The 20,753-nt window shown below is 36.2% G+C and overlaps 1 protein-coding gene across 2 annotated transcripts; it reads left to right on the top strand.

Annotated features, from left to right (window-relative positions):
• Nucleotides 8,043–11,904, top strand: LOC109229297 (probable glycosyltransferase At5g03795). Of its 2 annotated transcripts, XM_019394690.1 has the most exons (5): nucleotides 8,043–8,302; nucleotides 8,841–9,899; nucleotides 9,987–10,117; nucleotides 10,578–10,926; nucleotides 11,073–11,904. In XM_019394690.1, the coding sequence occupies exons 2-5, from the start codon at nucleotides 8,895–8,897 to the stop codon at nucleotides 11,718–11,720; spliced, it is 2,133 nt and encodes a 710-aa protein (XP_019250235.1). In that variant the 5' UTR covers nucleotides 8,043–8,302; nucleotides 8,841–8,894; the 3' UTR covers nucleotides 11,721–11,904. The 2 variants fall into 2 exon arrangements, with proteins under 2 accessions (XP_019250235.1, XP_019250236.1); XM_019394691.1 differs by lacking the exon at nucleotides 8,043–8,302 and having other exon boundaries at nucleotides 8,801–9,899.

Raw genomic sequence — 20,753 nt, 5'->3', positions numbered from 1 at the left:
CCGCCCGCTTTTCCCAAGAATTCCCTTCTATATATAGTTCTTGGATTCTTACTGTGTTCTTTGACCAACGTGCTTTCGCATGACGGCCTTTTTCGGTGTTATTCGAGTACCGTTTTTACTTGAATACACTGTCGATGATTTGATTGGGATTGGTCGTAGTGCTTTTTGCTATTTCGCCACCTGGGCGAGGTCCCAGCTTGGTCGACCACTATGGTCAGATTTTGACCTATACAGTAGTAGGTTGGATCGGCATGGTAATGGATGCGATTGGCTCTTTTGGTCCTTATGAGGTAGTGAGTTTCTACAGGTGTTTTTGGCGGTACTCTTGGGTTTTGGTGGCCTGCATGGCTTGGTTGAGTTAGAGAGATCCGGTTCTGATGGTTTGGTTATGTGCAAATGGGTTTCGGAGAGTTCTCGATGGTTTCTACCACGGTTTGAGATGCATATTTTCTACTGCACGTGAGGATCATGTGATGTATATTGATTTTCTCCAGATAAAATCAAAAGGAAAGTTCTTGGCTAATTGAGTGAGTAGTTGCTTGTGACTCGGAGTGGATTTACGAAGTTCTCGTATTTCTTGTATGATGGCATAATATATGTGATATGTTGTGTAGGATTGAGATTTGCATGTGTAAGATCACGGTTCAGTTTTGAAGGAGAGGTCATGATTCCTTAGGCAACATGGACAGTTTCAGATGACTAGGTAAATAACATTACTATTTGGTATGGCTTGATGAGAGTATATATTTCAGAAGTGGGGATGTGTTTTGATTTATGGATTCTTCATTGGTATTGCGACACTCTCCTAGTTGATCGACTACTGGTATTCAAATTTTGCTTTGTGGCACAGAAGGATTATAGAAGTATTCATCGTGGGATGATCGTGTATGAGAGATGTGTTAGACATTCAGGCGGTGGAGTTGGTTTCAGATATGGTGATTCATGTGTTCTATGGATTTGGAGACTGGGAGCTTTCAAAAGCAGATTGTTGCATGGTTGTGGACTGTGAAGTATGGCCGAGCTAGCCAGGTGAAAGTATGTATTATGATTCAGTCATTGTGGACTTTCGGAGGATTATTTATCTATTTGTGGGTGACCAGAGTTGATTTGGGGGTCCATTGGTAGGCCCAATTAGGATGTGTATTCTACACCGAGTCGGATCGGTTGGCTCCATACTGCTATTGCTGAGGGATGTGCCATTTGGTTGTTGAGCTTATTCGTGTTCTGAAATGATCTATGAGTTACTCTTCTATGCCACAAGGAGTTATGATTCGTTGGTTATATGCACATATAGAGGGTGTTTGGATTGGCTTATTTTAAGTGCTTATTGGATTTTAAGTACTTTTTTTAGTTTGTGTGGTGTTTGGCAATGATACAAAGTGCTTAAAAGTACTTACTTTTAGGCATAAAAAGTACAAAAATAAGCCAAAAACCAAAAGTTGGGTATTACCAATTTATGGCTTTTGGCTTTTAGCTTAAAAGCTACTTTTTATAAGCCAATCCAAACATCCTCATAGTGCGGTTCTATTTGATCTTTATAGTTTGAGCGAGATGAGTATTTGTGTATTGCATGATTGATTGCGTGTTGGCTATGTTCTTTCCTGATTGTGGTATTGCGTTATTTGCTCTCCGTAGTTATGGTAATGCACTTTGGGTGCTTGATGTCGAATTTTGCGTGGTTATTGATTTTGAGTAGGGTGGCTCGAGGTACATAATATGGACCAGCATTTGGATGGGTCACGCATTGTAGCGGAGTTATGTTGAGACAAGATCCTTTGTGTTAGATTTATGTATTTTGGTTATACGGTGTGTGATAGGTTCTTAGCATTGCTTTGTAGCGGTACATGTTGAGCTTGCGAGATAGTTGCTTCGTTTGAGTCATTTTTCATGATTGAGTACATTTGGAATGTTGCTTATTGGTGCACGGATTGCACGAGTTGCGACTTTAGACTGTATTAATGTTTCATGTCACTAGAGTGATTATGTTAGATGGGATGAGGTCATCGTACCTAGAATGGGTGCTATCGGATCAGACTGTGGTATATTTGGAAGGATATTAATGCTGATCGACTTAGAAATTTGCTATAGTTCCTATCAAAAGAGAGCGAGTTCCACTACTTGTTGGTCTAACGAATGGTTATGAGTTTATATGTGTTTCTTTCATCATTGGTAGTATATGAAGGTGTTAGAACGTGGCTCTGTTTGATAAGAGGTTTATTACCGGTATTGGGTTATTTTGAGCAGATACTGTGATTAGAAGTTATCGCTATGAGTGTTTGAGTTATATGGTATATCATGTGATTTCATCTTGAGTTATGTCTATGGCTTGATACACCTTGTTCATACTTATACAGCGTGTAGGTCCGAAATTCTGATCTTATAGAAAATTTTGGATGTGGAAATTGGATTCGAAGGCTTATGGGCTAGGTTGGATTAAGAAATTTCAATCATGTTGTGTTATCAGATCTATATGGGATAGGGTGACATGGGATCACCCCCGGGTATGTGCATAATGAAGTTACACGACAATTTGATGGATTTTGAAACAACTCTGGGCACGTTCGAGGACGAACGTATGTTTAAGTGGGTGAGAATGTAACGACCCGACCGGTCGTTTTGAGCATTTGCACTTCGCTCGGTAGTTTAGGGGCACGAGTAGCTCAGTATGATGTATTAGGACTTGTGTGCAAAATTTGGGTTCATTCCGAGTTGATTTGATATGTTTCGGCGTGAGCTTTTTGGAAGTTGAAAGTTCATTAAGTTTGATTTGAGGTGCATTTCGTCGTTTCGATATTGTTATGTGTGTTTTGAGGCCTCGAGTAGGTCCATATCATGATATGGAAATTTTTGGTATGTTTAGACGGGGTCCCGAGGGGCTCGGGTGAGTTTCGGATAGGTATGAGTTGTGTTGCGCTCGTTTTTCTTATGTTTCGACGTTGTTTCTTCAAGCATAAATGGTACCACATTGAACAAATGAGCTCCGATTTCTATTTTTATTGAAGAATTAGATACGTATCGTAATTATGGAGTCATAGCAAAAAGAATCATCAAACTTGGACATCGTATGAGGATTTTATGGTCATTTTGACTAAGAATTGGGTTGCCAGATTTTTCAGATTAACTACGAAATTGCCACTGCGGCATATATAGAAATCTGTACTATTTTCAAATATTGAAACCAACATATCTCCTTCAATATAAGGTCAAATGGGATGATTCAAGATTCTAACTTGACTAAAATTTTACAAGGAACCCATTGGAGGTATCAAAAGTGAGTTTTTGGATCTTTTGGTATAAGACACGAGGCAGAACACTGTTAAAACGAGGGTTTTATGCATTTAATATATTTTGAGTTGGAGAGTTCGGAATTGGGCAATTTTTCGAGGCGCTTTTCAGCATATGAATTGGGGTAAGTATTCTCTACTCGGGTTTGGTTATATTTCATGAATCTATCTTCGATTTTAGCTTTTGGTTGATGAACTTTAAAGAAGAAATTGGGGGTTTTGGCTTAAAGTTTCATAATATGAAATTTTGAGTTTTGAACACCGATTCGTAGTCGGATTTGAGTGAAACTAGTATGGTTGAACTCGTAATTGAATGGGTTGACGGATTTTGTGAGTTTTGTCGGGTTCCGAGGTGCGGGCCCGGGTTGGGCTTTTTGGCCGATTTTGGGTTTTTGATTAAAGATTCGACCTTTATCGACTGTGATTGGTTCTTTTAGCATTGTTTGATGTATTTGAGTTTTTTTTGATTAGTTTTGAGCCATTCGGAGGTCAGAACGAGCATGATGGGATTCTTGGAGTATCGCTTGGCTTGCTCGGTGTCGGAATTGGCTTGTTTAAGATAAGTAACTCTTCTAAGCTTAGTGCTAAGGGTATGAAACCCCGAACTACGTGTTATGTGATTGCTATTGAGGTGGCGCACATGCTAGGTGACGGGCGTGTGGGCGTGCACCCTGTGAAATGGGACTCTGTTGTTCCCATGGCCCTGTATAATGGCCCTATTTTGTTGATATTTGTGTTTTCATCATGTGATAAATTAATTGAGCTGTCAATCATGCTAAATATCATGTTTAGGCTTTATGCTGATATTGTTTGTACCCGTAGTGGTTATTTCTTGCTGTCATCTTACTGATTTCCATTGATATGCTGTACTCAGTCATATTCATGCATTCATATCGTATCTCAGTCTCACTGTTGTTATTGATGCATCATATCATTGTTGTCAGGCTAGTTTCATGATATTTTGAGCCCGTGAGAGAGACTGGAGAGAGTGATGACTGAGTGAGGCCGAGGGCCTGATTGTGAGGATATAAATATATTTATGGATCGGGCTGCACGCCGCAACAATATATGGATCGAGATGCACTCCTGATCACGCCCAACTATGCCTTATAAAAAGGACAAAGCAGTCGCTGCAAATATATTCCGGTTAACAAGTCCGGAGTCGAATCCCACAAGAAATTCACCTATCAATCACAGCTATTGGACTCACAGAAATTCACGTATTCAATCTTCAGAGATATTTGATTAACCATTTGCGTTTTTATTGACGAAATATTATGTAATAAAATGCAGTAAATTAAGACTAGCTATAGACTGATTGTAAGCAAGAATGAGAATGGTCTAAGGTTACGATTTTCCCTCTTGTCGGAATCCTTTCTGCTATGTTTGCTATAAATTTTTCTAAATCTTCTCTATCGATCATGAGCACTATGACTGTCGTAACTCTCTCCCGAGTAATTACGACAATATACTAGACATATTCTCCTGAATTACGCTAGCTGGCCTTAGTTACAGCTCACTTAGATCGCACCCAAGGTTTCGTTATCCCTAATCCCACCTTTAAACCCTTCTTATTAATCCCTCATATACGTTAGGAGTGGTGTTGTTCAACAACTACCTAAATATACACTCTCTCCCGAGTAATGCATACTCATCACAGCCGATTAAAGGCCCTTCAATCAACATCAATCACAATATAGTTGAACAAACAGAGAAATTATTAAGGCAAATCTATATTAACATATCAGAAATTCATCCTCCAAGAGGATCCATCAAAACCCTAGATTAAATATTTAGCTACTCATGGTAAAACAAGATAAAGCCATAAAATAATTCATAATTCACAAAATAATGATAAAAGAAAAAAGAATGAAAAACTCTAATGGTGTCTTGATCTTCTCACACTTGTTCTTGCCTCCAATTGAGTCTAAAAACAAGCTTTTTTTTACTTGGGCGAGTTTGTTGAGTTTATATAGGGTTATGATAAGTTTTCCACGTTTTACACTTTGGCCCCTGGACTTTCTTGGCATTCTCCAGATCGGCCGCAGTCAGGGGCCAACTGCGGTCCGACCGCGGTCGTTTTAGACAATTTTGTTTTTGCGCCTTTTTCCACCGCGTTCCAGCCGCGGCCCTACCGCGGTCGCGGTGGACTATTGCCCATTTTTTTCTTCGCCTTTTCTTGCTCGTTTTCATCCGGGCTCTTCTCGATTGGCCTTGTATCTACATATTTGACCCCAAAACACTCTATATCCTCCTTCTAACTCGGAGTAGCTCCTGCAAAGCATAAAAACCTCAGTTAGAGCATTTTGTTATCATTTAGCACTTAAAACATCAATAAAGTATGGTTAACTTAGAGCAAAAATAGCATCTACATCGCATAATATATGCTACTATCAACGCCGACGCGATATAGGGTCGGGCTGCACACCGTAGCGATATAGTGCTTGAGCTGTAGGAGCCCCTCCGGAGTCTGTCGACCGCGCTCATGTACACCCCCACTGAGCGCGGTCGACTATATATGTATATATGGATCAGGCTGCACGCCGCAACAGTTATTATACAACGCTGAGTGATTTAGTGTGCTGAGTATTGAGCTTAGTAAGAGAGGATACAAGGTAATGAGATTGAGTACTCTGAGAGTGTGAGTACATGTTTCATCTCTGAGATACATGGCGTTCACATGCATACATGACATACAGGCATAGAGATGCATTGTTCCTCATGCTATATAGTATCACGTCATTCATGACTTATTATATACATTGATATGTGGGTATGGAGATGTACTTTATACTTGTTATTTGAAAAGAAAATGAAATATTTTATTTATTGTGGAAAGGATATTTGGAAAATTACAGTTTTCAAACTTACTCGTACTTTGGCATTTTCGGTAAGAGATCTGGGATTTTCTTTCACTGAGATATTTGAAAAGCATGACCATTTTTTGGAACTGTGAACGAGCTGAGTATTTTACTTTTGAGATATCTCTTTTTATACTTGCATTTATGTTATTATGAACTGTTGTGGAAGTATTAGCTTTAGACCCGATCCTGTGTTATCTCGTCACTGCTTTCAACCTGAAGTTAGGTTTGTTACGTTTTGAGTACATGGGGTCGGTTGTACTAATACTGCACTTCCTGCACAGTGCGTGCACATCCCGGATGCTGATGTTGCTACGTTCGATGGTTGCTGGATTTGAAGGCGTACCTGCGTTCCTGCTGTAGATGCCTCTTGTTCACGGTAGCCTTAGACTATAAAATTTTGTTTATGTACTTTTCAAACAGACTGTGTAATTGTTCCATTGTTGCTTTGTAAACTCCATTCGTAGAAGCTCATGATTTGTACTACCAGTCCTTGAAAAATATATAAGATTTAGATAATTCTCTTGTTTAATTGTTTTATTAAGTTAAATGAAATTGGATAATTGTTAATTGGCTTACCTAGCGGGCTGGGTTAGGTGTTATCACGACTGGTGGATTTTAGATCGTGACAAGAACTCTCCTTACTGAAATAGATTTCCAAAAAAATAGAATATCACTTACTAACTCTTTTAGTAGTACTTTTTATTGATTAAAATAGAATACAGATATAAAAAAGTGTCTTCTCTCGATTCATTGATCTTATTTGTGTCTTTAGGATGAATTTGAAAATAACTATCCAAAACGTATTTAAAAAAAAAAAAACTCTTAAGTCTTCAAGGCTTGCATAATTTTGCTAAAATTGAAAGAAAGTGATAAAATTATGAAACTAGAATAAATTTTAAGTTGAAGGACTTTTATAGGAACTTCTTTCTTTATTGTATTAACTGTATAGAATTAATATTCATTATTTTTTGAGAACATATATATATATATATATATATGTATTATTTTATACCCCAAACACAATTTCTTGTATACTAAAGTAGCATTTATGAGATATTTCTTTTTAATTATTCCATGAGACAAAGCACACGCGTAACGGGCGCGTACTCATATGAGGCCTAAATGTTGTCCATGCCCCCCGCTAAGATCCACTTCGCCACTAGTCATATTTCGTGTTTTTGCTAATATTGATTTGACCATCAGTTTTTGTAAAATTCTAAACTTCAATATTTAAGATATTTGAAAAATATGAAAAAACTTATTTTTAGGAGTATTTCAAATATAAATACTTATGTCAAACACAATTTCATTGTTTCGCCGTATATCTATTGTTTGAGAGAATCAAGTAAAATTATTGTATCAATTGTTTTGCGTTTGAGAGAATAAAGAAAAATTACTATCAGTTATTTTGTGAGAAAAATTCACAGGGTGAACATTGTAATTAAACACTTATTTGCATTTAGAATTTACACTAATCCAGTAAATATAAGATATTTATCTGTCATCATATATGTATTCATCAATTCCATTTCCAACCGCATGAAAGAGAAAAGAAATATGAAAATTCAAAGTTTAAGTGAGAGGATATTGTTCAAACATAATAAACTTCGATATAATTTTTTTATTTATAGTGAACTACAAAATCAATTGACCGTTAAAATCACCACGTCAATATGAAGATAGTATGAGCTCTAACAACTTACCATATTTAAGCAATCCCAAGAATAAAAAGAGAATAAAATCCAAATTAAGGATCAATAAATAGAGGAAATAAAGTACGGAGTGGCATTTACGCCAAATTACGTGTCTATCAATGTCATCTGAAATTCGTGCTAAGCTTTATTTGTCACATACTTCCTTCTGAAGCTCGCACATTTAGCATTTATTGAAAATCCAAAAGCCTAAAAAAACCAAAAATGCTCTGACGTGTGGCATTCATGAAGTAACACTTGGAATTCCAAAACAGCACCCAGAAACCAACGTCTTGCATGGCTTTGCAGTCTTCTTGAATTTTCAATACTCACAATTCTTTATTCTACAATCATTGTTTCAATATTACTTTTCAAATTCTTGATATTCATAGTTCATACATTGTAGAGGAAAGAAGAAGTGACAGAGGGAAACTCTGCTGTAAGTAGCTTTTGCATGTTAGAGGTAATTTTGGAATTTTATCTTTGGAACCCCTTTTGGTCTTAGTTATAGTTTATTTACCTTATTTTGTAAGGATTAACTGTAAATTATAATAATTTAGTGCTATTTTTGTCATGTAAGGCTCATTTTTGTTTTTTTTGAAGATTTATTTGGAGTGATGACCAAAAAAAAAAGATTTATTTGGAGTTGGAAACTTCAAACTTGCTGAACTGTAGGTAACACTTATTCTGCTAGGGCAAAGCTGTGCATGTTGTATTTATCCATATAGAGGAGAGTCCTAATACATGTAGAATACAATCTTAACCTATATCTAACAATTATTATTTTTGTGCTTTTTCTTTCTTCTTTTTCGTTTTTGGGGTCTAGAAATCTTGGTTGAACTACTCTCAAAGGATTATCAATTTTCTGCTATTTCAGTTTTTCTTTTGAAATTGCTCTGTTGTTTTGATTCTTCATCTTCCACCCCCACCCTCCCCCCCCAACCCCCCACCCCAAAAAAAAAAGGAAAAAAGCCTTTGTAATGCCAGTGGTTCAATCGCAGGGGCTTTTAGATGAACATTGCATTGGCTAGTGATTTAATCAAAAGATAGAAATTATGGGTTCTGAGTTCCATCTATTTCTGTGCCGGGCTGAGACCAGGAGAACATTATGGCTAATTGGAGGTGTGTTTGCATTTATCATACTTGTTCAATACTTACAACTTCCATATGGAACTCTTATAGGATCCCTATTTTCTGGTGGATTTTCTGGTTTAAATTCCAATAATAATACACAACTCAATGTTACTGCGGGATTTGATGGTAAAATCAAGATAAAGGACTACAATTTTTCGATTGAGTCAAATACGAGTGGTAATCCTGAAGATACAACTTTAATTCAGCAGTCCACACAGCTTAATGATAGTTCTGGAGTGGAATTGCTTAAACCAAACGGGACGTTGGCACCAGATACGGCTAAGGAAATTGGCTACGTATTTAATGGTAACAATGAAAATGTAGCCCCGATGTTTGAAGAACAAAGCAAAGATGATATTGTCCCTCTAGCCTCGAACGTTGCATCATCGCCAATGATTTCACCAGCTCCCTCTGTTTCACTTACACAAGTTAATGATAATTTGACCACTGGGGGTAGTTCTCATAATCGCCATGGTGCCACAACTACTCGGAATGATGAGGTAGCTGGGCTTGTACCTTTAAACTCGAATGCTACATCACAGCCCATGAATTCACCAGCTCCCTCTGTCTCACTTAGACAAGTTAATGATAATTCGACCACTCTAGGTAGTTCTCATAATCCCTATGGTGCCACAACTACCCGGAATGATGAAGTAGCTGGGGTCATCCCTTTAAACTCGAATGCTACATCACAGCCGATGAGTTCACCAGCTCCCTCTGTTTCACTTAGACATGTTGGTGATAATTCTACTGCTCTGGCTAGTTCTCATAATCCCTATGATGTCACCACTACTCCAAGAAATGGTTCCACTACGACCAACTCCCCGGCTGTGAAGGAAGCGACAGATAGGCCAGTGGAAGGAGTAGTATCAATATCTGAAATGACTAAAATGATGCTCTGGAGTCATCCCTCGAGCCTTCTAACGGTATGTCTAGGTCTATGTAAGATAAGGGAAAGCTAATTCATTAAAGGAAATTGTTGCTAATCCCTTTTCTGTATTGAATTCTGCCAGAAGCCAATGTGGTCTTCAGCCAGTGATGAAGGATTGCGGAGTGCAAAGTCACAGATCGAAAGTGCAGCCAACATTATCAGTGATCCAGGACTACATGCACCAGTTTATCACAATGTTTCAAAATTTAAAAGGTACACATTAGTTTACCAGTAGTGGTAGTTCTGGTTGTCATAAATTCGTCTCCACCTATTAAAATTGTCATAAAAAGAAAGAATTTATTCATTGCTACTGTATCTAAATTAGACTCTTGACTTGTCTAGTATAAGCAAGCATCATTTATAAGTTGCATACAGCATAATCTGCTAGATCAGTCCGGGTGTCCACACCATGTTGCATATCTGAAAAAAAGAAAGAATTAGTTATCACAAAGTTACTCTTTCCCAAAGAGTAATTATTTTATGTCACTAAGTTGTTCACAAGGTAGGGGTAAGGTCTGCGTACACTATACCCCCAGACCCTACTTTGTGAGATTACACTGGGTTTGTCGTTTGGGTTTTTTGTTGTTGTTCTCGAAAAGACAAATTGGCTTTTGCTGGTTCGGTTGAATCTTGAGATAAAAGTATGTTTAATGGATTTTTTCATGAAATGCAGGAGCTATGAGTTAATGGAACGGAATCTCAAGGTTTACATATACAGGGAGGGAAAGAGACCAGTATTCCATCAACCAAGGCTCAAGGGCATCTATGCTTCAGAAGGTTGGTTCATGCAGCAGTTAAAAGCAAGCCAGCATTTCCTTACCAATGACCCAAACAAAGCACACCTATTTTACTTGCCCTTTAGTTCTCAAATTTTGGGAGAAGTTGTGTATGTGCGTGGTTCTCACAGTTTCACTAACCTAAAAGCCTATTTGAAGAACTATGTTGATTTGATCAAGGGAAGATATCCATTCTGGAACAGAACACAAGGAGCTGACCATTTTCTTGTTGCTTGCCACGACTGGGTATGTTTTACGAGCTTTTGATATCATCTATGTTCAATCTATTTCTCTATGTAGAGTTGTATTATATATATCGTTTCAAGGTTTCTCTTTCGGAGAATAAGGAGTTGTGTATGGTTTTGAAGTGTCTTTCTCTTCTTCTGTTGTAGGCCCCGGAAGAAACTAGGCGTGAGATGGCCAATTGCATAAAGTCATTTTGCAATGCTGATTTGAAAGAAGGATTCAAGTTAGGAAAGGATGCTTCTCTACCGGAAACAAATATTGGCTCAGCTGATCCCTCGAGAAGCCTTGGAGGCAAACGTCCTAGTCAACGAGAATTCCTTGCTTTCTTCGCAGGCAGTATGCATGGGTACGTCCGTCCTATTCTTTTAAAGTACTGGCAAAACAAAGATCCAAACATGAAAATCTTTGGGAAGATGCGCAAGACTGACTACATCCAGCACATGAAGAGCAGTAGATACTGCATTTGTGCAAGAGGTTATGAAGTCAACAGTCCACGAGTCGTGGAAGCTATTTCCTACGAATGTGTTCCCGTGATCATATCTGACAACTTCGTACCACCATTTTTGGAGACATTGAACTGGGAGTCCTTTGCTGTTTTCGTTCAAGAGAAGGACATTCCTAATCTAAAGTCTATACTCGAATCGATCCCACTAAGAAGATATTTGAAACTGTATAACAATGTGAAGAAGGTACAACAACATTTCCTTTGGCATCCTGAACCTGTAAAGTATGACATTTTCCACTTGATACTTCATTCTATTTGGTACAATAGAGTTTTCCAGATTGCATCCTAGTTTTGTTTTTGATCATCTTGTGGCTTTGGAAAGGAAAGCAGAGTACATAAATCTAAGCATATTATTTTGATTGATTGCTAAGCAACTTGCTATTAGAGTTTTTTGTAACATTTAGTTATGCAGGAATTATAATGTTTATGCATGAGCAATAATGAAAGGTTGTCATTTGGTGATTAATCTTCAATTGAATGTTATAATAATACATGAATTACTTACTTTAAAGGGTTTTTTTGTCTTTAACTAATTTAATCTATGTATTGTTAATACATGTATTCTTATTTTTCACATTTTATCTTGCATAAAATAATATATTTCTTATGCATAACATAATGTAGGTATCTTTTGATACCGCTGACTAACATTACGTTAGCTATGCAGCGATTATGTTGTGTTATATGGCTAACCAAACTTTGTATTATCTTTAGGGAAATTTTCATAAAGCACTATCTTTTAGTAGTAATTAGCCATCTATAGATACCATTTGTTATATTACGGATTATAGATACCTTTTCTGTGGTTATAAGATGTATTCGATGTATTTAAGCTATTGTATTCATGAATACAGTAGCAAAAATAGGCGTGAATCAGGGAAGTGTAGCTAATCAGTTGTTGTATTCGAGTGTATTCGACTGTATTCATGGAGTGAAACATGGGATTACAGCTGGATAAATTATTGTATTCGACTGTATTCACGGCGTGAAATAGGGGATTACACTGTTTTTAAAACGGAAAGTGAATCAATTAACATAATAGACTCCTAATATAACTCAACAAACTCAATTATAACACACAAATTTTGTATTTTCAGTTATAAAAAAGATTCTCAACCGAAAAATACCCCAAAAACATAGCAATCTTCAGAGAAATTATATAATACATCTGAATACATAAATTATATTAATTAAAAAAAACATCTGAATACATTCATGGCATATAGCGAGACAGTGAATACAATGAAATACATGGAATACAACGAGATACATTGAATTACAATGAAAAAAAAGACAATGAATACAATGAAATACATGAAAATACATTGAAATATATTAACAGAAAATCAAGTTGCTCAACCCCAAACTCCGTCGTCTTTTTTCAAGAACAAACCCCAATTTCCGGCGAATCCTCCGTAGCAACGTTTGAAGGTACAACACGCGACACCTTTTTTCATTACCTGCTACCCAACAGATTCAATCTCGGCCGTCCGCTGTCCGCTGTTCCGTCGTCGCTGCTCCGTCGGCCACTGTATCCAAGGCTTTATATTTTGTCGGTGGTCAGATTGAATTAATTCTCTTTCTTCTCTTTGCTATCTAAGGTTCTTCATAGTTCACTGTCCGCTGCTACCCAACATATTCAATTCGGTGCAAGAATTGATCGGAATAAAAAGAAAATAGTGTGGATGAGAGGAATTTTGAGATTGAGCATCGTGTTTTCAGGGAATGGGGGAAGAGAATGGGATGTATCAAAGTAGAGAGAGAAAGAAAATAGTGTAACTAAATAGCGTATTTAGTGGCGTAGGGCTAGGAGGTAACCAAAATTAAATATTTTGCTATAAACCTTAAAAGGTATCTATAGAATATAATTATTTTATATGGTATTTATTTAAAATAAATAAGGTGTTAACCTTTGCTATAGGAGGTAAAAATTCCTTATCTTTATGGAGATTTTATGCTGGAATTATTAAGAGAAAATCACACTTTATACCTATTAATTCCAAACTATTTACCCTTTAATGCCCAGGCCCAAACTATTTACTACTCCTACCCATGCGGCCCAAACTATTTACCCGCTTATTCATTTATTCTATTAAAATAGCTCTTCTTTCTACACTGAGAATTTGGACGGGGGCACAACTTCATGTTCCAGATCCCATCTCTCAAACCCTAGCTTCCATTTTACACTCCTAACAAATCTAAATGTGTCTTCTTTCTTCTGAATTAGTAGTAATTTTGGATTTTTGACTTGATTTGTTGTTATTAATAATAGAGGGATCGGTACAAGAAGGTGGAAAAGCAGAGAGTAGAAACACCCATTAATGCAAATGAGATTCGTATCACCAGCCAAGGCCGCATGAGAAGCTATATTACCTTTCTACACTGAGAATTTGGATGAGGGCACAACTTCAGGTTACCCCTAGTAGGTAGTTGATGACTCTATAGGAGCAGAGAAATTTGAGTGAAGACCCAAGATTAAAGAAGGCTTGGTCTTAATTTTAGTAACTCCAGATCCTTGAATTATTTTCTTGTTTTCTATTTCTTGACTTGCTTGTAATTTGTTCTTACAAAATTGTTCTTCCATTTCCCTTATATCCTTCTTCAAAAAGAAATTAGATCTGATTATCTGAGAAGTTGACCTCTGGCTAGTTTCAATTCTGCTCCACTTTTTCTTGATTGTTCTTTCCCTAGATCTTGCTCTTGCCTTGGCTTAAACTTTTTATTTTGTAGATTTCTTGTTTGATTCAAAGTGGGTGTTGTTAAATATTGCTTATAATACCTTTTGGAAGTTCATACTGAAATTTGATAGCATTTGGAGCTGATTTGAGGTGATTGAGTTGGAAATTTCAGCTGAAAATCGAAAAAGAACACAACTACCAATAGTATACTGCTACGGTATACAATATGTTATAGGAGTATATAGCTATACTGCAACAGTATACTATTATAGTTTACAATATACTACAACAGTATATTGTAATAATCAAAGAAGAACACAGTTACCTAACAGTATACCGCTACAGTATACAATAAACTATAGGAATATATAGTTATACTGCAACAATATACTATTATAGTATACAATATATTGTTATAGTATACTGTAATAATATGCAATATACTGTAACAGTTGTAATAGCATACAATATACTATAATAGTATACTTATTACCCGTAAATTCACTTGCCTTTTCCCTTTTAATTTGCTTTAAGCTTTTACCCAGCGTGAGGGGAACATTAAAAATGAAAATAAATAAATTATAGTATGCTATGTAATGTAACGGTATACTCTTACAATTAAATCCTTTTAGAATTTTTTGAAATTTTTATTGATAACTGATATTATTTCAATTTAATAATTGAATTAAGATTTTTTTATCTCTTTGCGTACAATTGTATACCCTGTTGGTATAGCTATATACTATACCGGTATCGTATGTTAGTTAATGTTTTTTGGTTGTAGCTACATTTAATTGGTACACAATTTAATTTTTCTTTAGTAATAATATAAAAAAAAGAATAATAAAAAATAGTGTAAACAGTAAATGAAATTAGATTATGAAGAGAAAAAAAATATAAAAAAAAAGAAGTTAAATGAGATTAGAAAAGGAAAAAAGAAAAAAATAAGAAGAAAACAAGAAAAAAGAAAAGGAGAAAAGAAAAAAAAAAGAAGCATAGAAATAAAAAAGAATTGGAGAATAAAGAAAAAATTCTTCAAGAAAACCTGCTATGGGTAGAAAATGTAATTAGTTTATGGGTNAGAATAAAGAAAAAATTCTCCACACAAACTACTATGGGTAGGAAATGTAATTAGTTTATGGGTAGAAAAATAAATGGGTAGACAAGGGTAAATAATTTTGTTTTTGTGGGTAACTGTGTCAAAATCCCAATTATTAATTATATGAGACTAAGAGCCCGTTTGGCTAAGCTGCCAAAATCTGCTTATTTTGAAAAGTACTTTTTTTTCAAAAGTACTTTTCTTAAAAGTACTTTTGAAAAAAAAAATGTTTATGTTTGGCCAATTAATTTAAGAAGTACTTTTTGCAACATTTGGTAAATAATTTGTGTTTGTCCAATCATTTCAAAAAGTGCTTTTGAGTGTCAAATTACCAAATAGGAAAGTACAAAGGTTGTATAATTCTTTTAAATATAAAAATGAACTTAAATATTTATCGTAAGTGACTTTTATTATTTATTTATTTTATTTAATTAAAATATAAAACATAAAGTAAACAAACATATTAAAGATTTACATCTATTTTACATATATAGTTATACTAAAGTATATGATACTATCTAGTACAATTACTTATTTTTATATGATGATTTGAATAATTAAGTAACATCATTCAGTATAAATTAGAAGTCTATCCACAAATTACTATATATTAATAATCCATCATGAAATAATAAGTAAAGTCACTCACACATGATAATACTTCTCAACAATTTCATCTCTACTTCTATCACACAACGCTTCCATATTAGTAGAAGACTTGCTTCGCATTTCTAAAGGAATATCAAAAGGCTGATCTGCTTCATCAATCTCTGCAATAATGTCTTCGTTAGCATAATAGTCGAATTCTTTATCGGTGAAAAGAATATTGTCGGATAAAATTATGTATAGCCATGGTAGTTGTAACTAGATGATTTTGAGTGTCAAACTTGAAAGATGGCATTTAGCGTAAAATAAAAATAATTTTAAATATATAAAAAAATCGTAAAAGAAATAAGTATGTTTAAATTCTAATTCAAAAAGAGTAACTAATTATTAACAACACATAATGTATAATTTATTTAAAAAAAATAAATTCAAAAGAAACTAATTATTACCTAACCTTACTAACTTTGTCCTAAAATGCCAAGTGGCCTATTGTGAGGCTGCCACTTGACTAAATATGGATGCATTTTCTTCTTCTTTTAATAATATATAGATAGATTATGCAATGCAATTGTAAATTTATTTGTAGATAGATGCTAACCTCCACTTCAAGAGCTTTCTCTCTCTAGAATGAGAGCTTCTCTCAGCTAAGGCTGAAATGGCGAAGAAGCAACGGACTGGAGGGAGAGGGCAATTAGGAACGGTGAATCAACAGAGGACTTTTGGCATGAGAGCAATCCCACAAACTGAAGATGCAAAGAAAACTAGGAGCATTAATGTGATACAAGGAGTAACTCCGCTGGAATTGAAGCAGACACCTATGGCGGGACCATCAACGGAAACGCCAATGGCAACATCGATGGTAATTACGCAAGCAATTACAGATGGATACCAGCAATCAAGCATAGTCTAGCGGGAAGAAATCATGGGCGGAACAGGTGGAAGCAGAGGAGAAAACCATAGGTAAATCTCAAAACCTAGCTACAAATTTGAAATCCTAGAGTAAGATAATAGGAAATACGCCAGTAGCTGAGAGATTTTACCTACAAGGCATAGTGAATTCTAATGCTAATGTCAAAATTACGATGGAAGATGTAAAAGAGGAGATAGAATATTGGCAAACTGCGGTTGTATGTTTTGTGCTGGGATCAAATCCCCCTCTAACAGGGTGGAGGGGTATTTCAATCGTATATGGAAAGATTTGGGGATTGATAAGGTAGCACAAATAAAAAAAAAGGAGTGTTTATGGTCAGATTCCATAGTATAGAAGGGCATACAAAGGCAATTGAAGGGGGAGTGCAAATATTTGATAGAAAACCAGTGGTAGTTAAGCCATGGAAACCAGGAATGAAGATAACGAATGTAACAGTGGAGCAGGTGCCTATACGGATCAGATTAGTGGGTCTAGATCTAAAATACTGGGGGTAAGCAGCTCTAACAAAAATAGCTGGGCTGGTGGGGAAACCTGTGAAGGCTGATATCGCAACAACGAGGAAGGAGAAACTCATGTATGCAAGGGTAATAGTGGAAGTACCTTTGAACAAAACATATCCAGAATCAGTTATGTTTGAAATTGGGACAAATAATTGAACAGGAAATAGAATATGAATGGAAGCCTATAATGTGTCAACAATACAAGTTGTTTGGGCACACAGATCAACAATGCAGGAGAGTGCAACAAAAGCCACAAGTAAAACAAGTAAGGAAAGAATGGAAGCCAGTGGAAAGGAATGAGCAGAAAGAAAAGCCAGTCATAGCAAAGAAAAAAATAGAACAACAGACAAAGGTTGTGCAAGGGAAAGCTTTATAGAAGCAGATTATCACGCTAGCGAGTAACTCCTTCTTAACATTGGAGGATCATGTAGAGGAGCAGAATGCAGGGGAGAATGCCAGTGATCAAATGTTAACAGGAAGGAGGAATAAAGCTAAAGGAATTACACAAGGAGAAGGTAATCAACAAGGAAAAGACAGCTCAATAACCAGCTATCAAAGATGAGTACAAAGGAAAATAGAGGTGGGTCCAGGAACGGGGAGGGGAGGTACAAACTCCCTCCCAAATGGATAAATTGGAATTTTGGAATGTGAGGGGTCTAAACAGGCAGGATAAACAGAAAGAAATGAATCTGTTCTTGCATAATGCTAAGGTAGGCCTGTTTGGACTCCTGAAGACAAAGATTAAAAGGCAAAAAGCATCTTTAGCTTCTCTTAATCTTTGTAATGGGTGGTCTTTTAGTCACAACTTAGCTTATCATCCGGGTGGGAGAATCTGGGTGCTTTGAAAGCCAAATATATTTAATGTAAATATCACTGATGTATCAGCTCAAATGATGCATTGTGAGGTAGAACACAGAGGGACTCATCACAAGTTTCAAATAACATTTGTATATGGATTTAATGACCAAGCTTTAAGAAGATAATTATGGCAAGAACTGGAGCAAATTCATGGTGTCACTAATCAACCATGGGCAGTTATGGGTGACTTCAACTGTGTATCGAATAGAGATGAAAGGGTGGGGAGTCCAATCACAGTATCATAAGTTAAAGACTTTAAAGAGTGTGTAGGATGATGTTCACTACAGGAGCTTAAATCATCTGGATCCTTTTTTACCTGGAATAACAAACATGGAGACACTAGTAGAGTCTATAGCAGAATTGATAGAGTGCTAGTTAATAGAGAGTGGGTGATGAAATTGCCAGGATCAGAAGTTCACTTTGGAAATGAAGGTCTTATGGACCACTGTCCAGCTTTGATTAATTGGGATAAGGGGCCTCAAAATAGCCAGTACAGATTCAGATATTTCAACATATGGAGTCAAGTTACTGATTTCTATCAACAAGTAGAAAGTAACTGAAAAAGGGAATTACAGGTACAAAGCAGTACATATTAGTAGGGAAGCTGAATAGACTCAAAGCTACTCTGCAAGGAATAAATAGAGCTCAGTTTGGTGATGCAGAAGGTAAAGTTGTACAAGCAAAAACAGAACTGGAGGAGTGTCAAAGTAAGCTACAGAAAGACCCTTTAAACATAAGGTTGATTGAAGAAAAGGCAAAACTAGCCACACAGTTCTCACACTGGAACCTGACAAGGAACCATTACCTTAAGCAGAAGTGTAAAATTCATTGGTTGAATTCAGGGGATATGAATACTAAATTCTTTCATAGTATGCTGGAAGCTAGAAGAAATGCCAACAGAATATTCACTATAAAAGACATTGAAGGGAGGACAAGTAATGATATAGAAGGTATTACTGAAGCTTTTGTGAAATATTACTCTGCATTGCTTGGTACTAAAACTGAGAATAGAAGAAGGGTATGTAGTGCCACTGTTAAACAAGGCACTGTAATCTCAGAGGAATAAAGAGGCATATTGATTGAGGAGTTTACAAAGGCAAAAATAAAGCAAGCTTTGTGTGAAATAGTAGGAGATAAAGCACCTGGGCCAGATGGTTATGGAAGCCAGTTTTTTAAGGACTATTGGGAAATAATTAAGGAGGATCTTGAAGCAGGAGTGATGGAGTTCTTCAAGTCAGGAAAATTATTGAGGGCATAGAATAGTACAGTGTTGACTCTAGTCCCAAAATCTGAACATGCAAACGCAGTAACAGACTATAGACCTATAGCTTGTCGCAATACTATCTATAAGGTGATATCCAAGATGTTAACAAATAGATTGAAGAAAGTCCTACCAGAAATCATATCCCCAAATCAAAGTGCTTTTGTGGCCGGTAGAACCATTGTTCAAAATATCCTAATCTGTTAAGACCTGGTAAGACTGTATAACAGGAAACAAACCACCAGTAGCTTCCTGATCAAAATAGATTTGAGGAAAGCCTATGACACAGTAGAATGAGAGTTTGTAGCTGAGATGATGCATGCACTGGAATTTCCTCAACAATTCATCAAATGGACTATGACATGCATAACCGCAATGTAGTATGCAATTGCAATCAATGGGAGTCTATATGAGAACATAAAAGGAGAAAGAGGACTTAGACAAGGGGATCCAATATTCCCACTGATCTTTGTCATATGCATGGAATATTTCACGAGGATAATGAATGTAGTTGCAGAGCAGGTGGGATTTGAGTATCATACTAAGTGTAAAAGTTTGAAGTTGAATCATCTGTGCTTTGCAGATGATGTTCTATTATTCAGTAAAGGGACTTTTCAATCAGTGCTGCTGCTATTGAGGGGCTTGAAAATATTCTCAGAAAGCTCAGGCCTAACTACAAATGCAAACAAGTCAAATATATTTTGTGTCAATATGCCATTACAGAGGTAGAAGGACCTGATGGAAATGACAGGATACCAGAAAGGAAGTCTACCATTCAGGTATCTTGGTGTGCCTATATCAGCTAAGAAGATATCTAAAATGGACTGTGAAATACTCATAGACAAGATAGCATCTAGAATCAAAGGTTGGGGTACAAGACATCTATCTTATGCAGGAAGGTGCAGCTAGTGAATTCAGTATTACTTCACATTCATAATTACTGGTCAACTATATTTTTGCTTCCAAAGCAAGTGATGAAAGGGATAACTGCTATGTGTAGAAATTTCATATGGGATGGGAAAGCTGTCACACATAAGCCACCATTAGTGGCATAAAACTTAGTGTGTAGGACAAAGCATGAAGAAGGCTTGGGGGTAACAGACATAATAAAATAAAATGAAGATGCTATTGCAAAATATATATGGAATGTTGCTAAAAAAGCTGACAATTTATGGGTGAAATGGATCAACAATGTCTACTTAAAGGACAAGATTGGTGGCAGTACAAATGCCCCAATGATGCTTGCTGGTACTGGAAGAAAATATGCAGAATCAAAGAAATATTTGCTCCTGGATATAATCAGAATTCGTGGAGCAGTGCCAATGGACAGTACACAATTAAGGAGGGATATACATGGAGAATGGGAGAAAAGAAAAACTGGGCATGGAG

The sequence above is a fragment of the Nicotiana attenuata genome, chromosome 7 (genome assembly GCF_001879085.1).
Source record: "Nicotiana attenuata strain UT chromosome 7, NIATTr2, whole genome shotgun sequence".
NCBI lineage: Eukaryota > Viridiplantae > Streptophyta > Magnoliopsida > Solanales > Solanaceae > Nicotiana > Nicotiana attenuata.
Note: the sequence above shows the minus strand (reverse complement) of the source record. Positions and strands in the feature narration are given on the sequence as shown.

What these genes read in the sequence shown, in the direction of transcription:
- LOC109229297 (XM_019394690.1), top strand. Translation starts at nt 8,895, where the DNA reads ATGGGTTCTGAGTTCCATCTATTTCTGTGCCGGGCTGAGACCAGGAGA. An exon ending in AATGTTTCAAAATTTAAAAG is followed by an intron (nt 10,118 to 10,577) that starts GTACACATTAGT and finishes CATGAAATGCAG; the next exon opens with GAGCTATGAGTTAATGGAAC. An exon ending in TTGTTGCTTGCCACGACTGG is followed by an intron (nt 10,927 to 11,072) that starts GTATGTTTTACG and finishes CTTCTGTTGTAG; the next exon opens with GCCCCGGAAGAAACTAGGCG.